Source organism: Cariama cristata, unplaced genomic scaffold (genome assembly GCF_000690535.1).
Source record: "Cariama cristata isolate BGI_N322 unplaced genomic scaffold, ASM69053v1 scaffold4731, whole genome shotgun sequence".
Taxonomy (NCBI): domain Eukaryota; kingdom Metazoa; phylum Chordata; class Aves; order Cariamiformes; family Cariamidae; genus Cariama; species Cariama cristata.
Genome location: NW_009600888.1, coordinates 2,629 through 9,166, shown reverse-complemented (window position 1 = coordinate 9,166; position 6,538 = coordinate 2,629). Strand labels below are relative to the sequence as shown.

The 6,538-nt window shown below is 37.2% G+C and overlaps 1 protein-coding gene across 1 annotated transcript in view; it reads left to right on the top strand.

Moving 5' to 3' along the window:
* The window catches only part of LOC104169310 (putative ankyrin repeat domain-containing protein 31), a gene marked incomplete at its 3' end in the record, with an annotated part of 22,992 nt that extends 18,363 nt beyond the window's left edge, over positions 1-4,629 (top strand). Inside the window, exons 8-10 of the mRNA XM_009710205.1 lie at positions 397-458; positions 3,285-3,747; positions 4,381-4,629. Coding sequence (XP_009708507.1) covers positions 397-458; positions 3,285-3,747; positions 4,381-4,629 — 774 coding nt within the window. The remainder of the gene's footprint in view (positions 1-396; positions 459-3,284; positions 3,748-4,380) is intronic.
* Between the last annotated feature and the right edge of the window lie 1,909 nt (positions 4,630-6,538).

Below are 6,538 nucleotides of genomic sequence, written 5' to 3'. Positions count from 1 at the left end.
GCTAGGCTATCATCCCACCATCACTGGCTTCAGGAAGGTCTCTTGGGGATCAGGGCAGCCTGTTGGAAGTTAGGGAAGTTTAGCAGCTTCTCTAAGTTTCAAAAAGAATTGCTCAGGTCACTAATCCTCAAAAAAAATTTGGAAGCATAGTGTCATACTTCACTCTCACCTGTCTTGATTTGTACAAGATGCCATCTGCAACAAAGATCAGACTCCAAGATTTTAATATATATTTTATATATTGATATGTTATGGCTTGATTATTTTTGTGGATAGCTAAATGTGGTAAGTACTGTTATACACAAGATTGTTGACACAAGGTAGTATATATGTGAAGTAAAGAATTATGGTCTCTTTTCAATTCTGGTTTCTTTCTATCTTTCACTTTCCTTTCAGGTGGAGACGATTTAAAGAAGATGTTAAATGCTCAAAGTGTAGAGGATACAACCATGTACAAGGTACATCTTTACAAAGAATCTTGATATTAATTTGATGCTGAACTGTTAAGGGCTTGCTAGCAGTCTTCAGTAAACTAAAGCAGATGATTATTTCTGAAATGTGTTTCAAAACCAGCACATAATATACTGTTCATACCTAGCAGGATCTGAAACAGAGTGATACTCAATGTTATGCCAATTCTTTGGCAAGCAGTTGCTGATCCTTACTGGTACTTGGGAATAGTTGCAGCCTCATGGAGATGCAGGACAGAGGCAATCAGCTGCCTCTCATGGACAGTGGTTCTTGCTGAGTTTTTGCAAGTGCTGCAGAGGTGATTTACAAGAAGCATGGTACATCAGTGCCTCTTTGTACTTGCATAAACCTGACTGAAACTGCAAGATACTGCCTGGCTTGTAGCAGTAGGATAGCTGCTTCTTGCCTCTGTGTAGTAGGCCATGTTTCGATAGGAAAGGATTAGGGAGCTACTCTCTTGCACAGGGGTTGCACAGTTATGCTGTGAGACCTCAGTAAGATGCAGGAGCTAGTGCCTTACATGAAGAGAAGACACCAAGATCAGTCACTTGGGTCATAGTTTGTTTGCCTATAGCACAACAGCTTTTAGCATTAAAAGCTGTACTCTCCCCCTCTTGTTTTCCCCCCTTTCAACAATGGTAACTTTCCCCTCACTACAAGAAGGACATTGAGCTGCTGGAGCGTGTCCAGAGAAGAGCAACAAAGCTGGTGAAGGGCCTGGAGAAAAAGTCTTACGAGGAGCGGCTGAGGGAGCTGGGTTTGTTTAGTCTGGAGAAAAGGAGGCTGAAGGGAGACCTTATCACCCTCTACAACTACCTGAAAGGAGGTTGTAGCAAGGTGGGTGTTGGTCTCCTCTCCCTGGTAACTAGCGATAGGACAAGAGGAAATGGTCTCAAGTTGCACCACGGGAGGTTCAGGTTGGATATTAGGAAGAACTTCTTCTCTGTTAGAGTCGTTAGGCATTGGAACGGGCTCCCCAGGGAGGTGGTGGAGTCACCATCCCTGGAGGTGTTCAAAAAAGGTTTAGATGTGGCGCTTCGAGACATGGTTTAGCGGGCGTGGTGGCATCGGGTATACGGTTGGACTTGATGATCTTTGAGGTCTCTTCCAACCATAATGATTTTATGATTCTATAATATCCGAAACATATAATGCAGTGTGCACAGACGCTTTATTCTTGCTTCCTGGGGTTTTATGTGGTTATTGTAACTGTTCTTGTTACTCACAGTAGTGCAGTCTGTGGTGTCCTTAGAAATGGTATGCTATAACAGCATCCATGGTGTATAGTCTTAGAGTACACTTCAAAACATCAGTTGATTGATGAAGGATGTTCTCCAAGTAGAAGGTGATGTAAACATTTAATTGAGAAAACCTATTACTGTGACTGTGTAACTGATGATTTCAGTTGTTGTGTGAGTTGTTGCAGTGTTCGTGTTCTGGTTCTATCTCCAGATACAAAGTAATCAACAGGATAGTTCTAGTTAGTCATTGGCCTTTGGAGCAGTTTTGTTGTGAGAATCCCAAGACTTAAGTCTGCATGTTTTTACTGTGTTATTTCCTTTCTTTATAATTTCCTAGAATCATTGCAGACAGGTTTGCCAGAAATGTGAAACTGTAGTTCTGCTATATCACCACAGAAGCAATGTAGTTTTAATTCTTTAAAGGCAGCGCATTAATTCAAAACCAGTTCAATTTTCAGAAATAAATGAAAGTATAAAGCACTTCAGTAATATTTATCATTTAATTTTACCCATTACTTTTTACACTTTTATGTACATATTTCTTAGTTCCTTAATTTCTTTGTCAGGCTGTCTTAAAAAGCTGCACAGGCAGAAGAAATCAGTTAATTTTATAATAGCACACTTTTCTTTTAGTGTATAATAAAGAAATTATCAGAAAATTAAATGAACTATATGGCCTATTTTGTAGATAGAATTAAATGCAGATGGCAGAGTTCAACATAATACTAAAGCATCAAAGGAAGTTTTGCTGAATTTACAAACCAGAAAACAAATTGATGAAATACACAAAAAATAAAGTTCTTCAGGATTCTGAAGGTAGAAAACTGAATGAAAAAAAAAGAAGTTCAAAAAAGACAAATAGATATGCTATTCTTATGGCAGAGGCTGCAGCCAAGAGTAAAACTATTCAGAAATAATATCTCATGTTAGATGGACCTCACATTTAGGTCCACTTACAAAGCAAGGAACAGTTAACTTACAGAAAACGTATTTCCCTGATGCTGGACCTGATGAAATGGGCCACACTGTTGCCGTTTCTAATGATAACTGTTGCTTCCTAGTAAGTGTTGTAGGAAAACTGAGTTAAGTCAGACAGAATTGCAACAGAAACATGAATTCAACAGTGTTAACAGCGAAAATCCATTTACAGAAGAAAAGGGCAGAACTGGTGGAAGCTTAGAAATTTCTGTTGTAACAAGGGAGGAGATCACCAGTTTGCGTTGTCCCACATGAGTGGTTTCTGGAGAAAAAGTGTCTGCACTGTATTCTCAGACTACTGATGTAACAGAACTTGATTCTTGGTCAATACTTACTTGCTTTGACTTCCTCTCACAACGTATCTGTTTTAAAGTTACAACAGGAAGTCAAGAGTTATGACAGTGATCAACATAGTCTTAAGCAGAGTAACAGTAGCAGTTTGAGTGACAGGAATCTAAATACTGAGATGAGAATAACTTCAGAACGAATCATTTCTTTCCAAAACTTGACAAATCAAGTTAAATCTGTTGTTGATGGAAACAAAATTAATGGATCGGCTCTAAGTTTAAAACTCTTTTTGCCTTTGTTTGATAGGTTTCCTTACAGACAGATGAGTCAGAACCAGTGTGTACAAATCTTACGGATTCAGACTGCGGAGACATACTGCAACAGACTATTGTAAATAAGGTGCAAAATGTTTATACTAATGTATCTGAAGATGGAACTGGCTGCACTGAACAGACATTTCAAACAAATACAGAAACACTGTCAGCACATGAGCTTTTAGCAGCTACTAACGGAGAAGGTGTTTCTAGAAGTCCTTATAATTCTACCGGTGGTGTACTGAACACCATTGAACAAAAGGCTTCACAACCAGAGAAAGAAGGGAGGGTGCTGCTTAATGCAGAAGAAAGTGTTGAAGAATGTCACATTGAAACTGAAAATGCTCGTAGTTCAGAGATCAAGCCTATAGCTTTACAACTCCGTGAAAAAGACATGCTTCAAATCAGACAAAAAAGAGAAGATCTTCAGGAGACCAACTCAAAAGCAGATTTGTGTTTTGGTGTTAATGCAGACAGCAAGTCTCCTTATTCATTTCAGATTGTGGAAAATATGCAGAAAGAAACCTCCCAGAGAACAGGTGCCATATTTTGTTTGAAAATTTTATGAGTTTGTTGTAAGCATTCTGTGTATTTTATTAAAACCCCAGCTGTTGGTCTCCAGAGAATGTATTTTGCCATGAATAAATAGCAGATGCATGGAGTGTGTTGTGGTACAGTCTACTATGCCAGACTAACTAGTTAGTAATTTTTGCTTTGTATTTTTGAGAGCTGTTTTATATCCCAGTCCCTGTTGTAGTTACCAAAATGTGGCTGCAATGGTCATTATAATAATCAGAATGACATTCTTAAGTACCTGATTTTTTAAATACCTAAGAATCAATAAAGATCATATTTTCAAAAAAGAATCTTTGAATTGTTTTGGATTCAATCTCAGTACATTAACATACGGTGAATAGTGGATAAAGGCTTTATTCTGTTAAAGTATTTTCAAAAACTGAGTTACCGCAGGCATTTTTTAACCTAGACTAGGTGGTCATTTTGACATTCATTTTAATATCATTTATAATTTCTGAAATTACTGAGTATTGTGCCATAGATACTCTTAAGTTCTTTTGTTAAACCAACAGGTGAAGGAGTGTTTGCTGGAGTAAGTGGAACAGAAGGCACTGAAAAAAATGGGGAAGAAGGAAATACAAAGACCAGTGTGCTTTCACAGTTTACCGAAACTGAAGAAGTCCAATCTAAAAGAGCAAGATTAGACCCTCAAGAGACAAGCCAAAAGGCAGCCTTGTATTCCAGTATCAGCAAAACCAAGCTTTCATCTAATCAATCACAATTCAGTCAAGCATTAGAACAGCAAACATCCAAGAAATCAGGTGAAAAGTTAATATTTTATAAAAACAGTGGAGGTTTTTTCCAGACATACATGAAGAAAGATTTTTGTAATACATGAGGGAAAGTTTGGAAAAATATATATAGCATGTTAAGCAAATACTCTGGTGAGTTCCAAATACTTGAAATATTTCCACAACTTCTGTACTTCATTTTACAGAATGCACATACTTACTCTGTTTATGTTACATTCATCAGTCTTTCAGCATTGTCGTTGAGGGGGTGCAGCATTGTAACAAAGACCTTAAAATAACGTAAAATTGATCCTTAATTAACTATGTTACATAAATGATAGTTTAAAATAACACTAAATTGGTCCTCAGTTAACTATTCTACATATCGTAGATCAAAGAAGGAAACCTGGCTCTCCGTGTATTTGGCACATGTATAGCCACTTATATTTTATAGAATATACTCTCATCAGGCACAAATCAGCATAGGCTCTGATTGTACTGGTACATTTGGTTTTAGCTGTCGTATAGAAACGAACCTGCTTATGTGAGGATAAGGATCTAGCATCCTCTGGTAGTTATATTTTCTTCTGCCTGCATGTACAGCTTTCTGTTTAGCAGCTTCATCTCATGTCTAAGAATTGGATTTATCTTGTAGCCTTACCATCCCAATAGAGCCCTGGTCCAACTGATTACTCATCATAACCCCCAAGTATTTTTCAGTTACTGCTTTTTTGGTAAAGCTGGCAGTCATCTTATGTACTTTGGTTCTTTCTGGAACCAGAGAAGCATAGTACTCAAGACTTACTAAAACCAAAACGTAGTTCAGATAGGATCCCTCCTCTCTTAAAACTTTTAAATGTAATGTATCTGGACTGCTGATTCAAAAATGTTTACCATCATATCATTTGACATTCTCCTTAACTTGTGTTGAAATGAGAACAACTGTGTCATTAGATCATAGGAATTTCTTGTGTAGCTTTGCCTTGATACGGAATAGAGTATTTGTCTTTTCTGATTATCTTAGACAATTCTGTCATTTCTCTCTAGTAATTAAGAGTTTGGGGATTATTTTTTGTGGTTTTGATAGATTTTAAAATACTGCCTTCTTAGGACCTTAGCTGTCTGTGACTATCTCCTTGTATTCTTTTGTTTTCCACAGCAGTTTTCTACAACGTATTCCTTATTTGTGTTTGCTACCATTCACTCCCCATGTTGCATTTCTCATTTACTCTTTCTAATTCCCTTCCTAAGCCAGGTTAGTTTTTGAATCAGTGCAGCTTTTCATCTTAAGTGTGGGATACGTTGTGAAATACTTCCTAGCTATAATTCATATGTTTCTCCTGACATTTTTTGTTCAACCTTTTTTGTATTTGTGACTGTTTCCAGCTCTGTGAAACGTTCCATTTCAAATAACTACTGTCAGTGTAAATATATGCTTTGTATATACATACAAGTATGTGTGAATGCTTGTGTATCTATGTGTGGATATAACATTTGATTTATTTTTTCTAAGTGTGTGCAACAAAAAAATTGTAGTTTCTTCCTTGGACTGCAGTTATGTGTTGCAGGGGTTTATTGGCCAAACTTTGGTTGCCTTTGAGTGGGATGTAAATGAGTGCTAGCATTAAGTGTATCATGTAATTTGAAAATCAATGGGATTCATGCTCCTACATCCGTTAAATGCTTTTAAAACGAGTGTACATAAAAGGGTGTACACTTAAAATAATACGTGTAACATATGTACACACCCACCCATACATGCACACACAATATGGACAAATACATCTGCACATATACTATCAACATACTCATTTGTTTACCTCTTTGTTGTTTTCTTAGTTTGCTCTTTCTCTTTGGGGACTTTGGATGCTCACTAATCTTACAAGTTGAATTAAGGAGTCAACAGCCAATCTCTGCAATGTCCTATAAGACATGACAA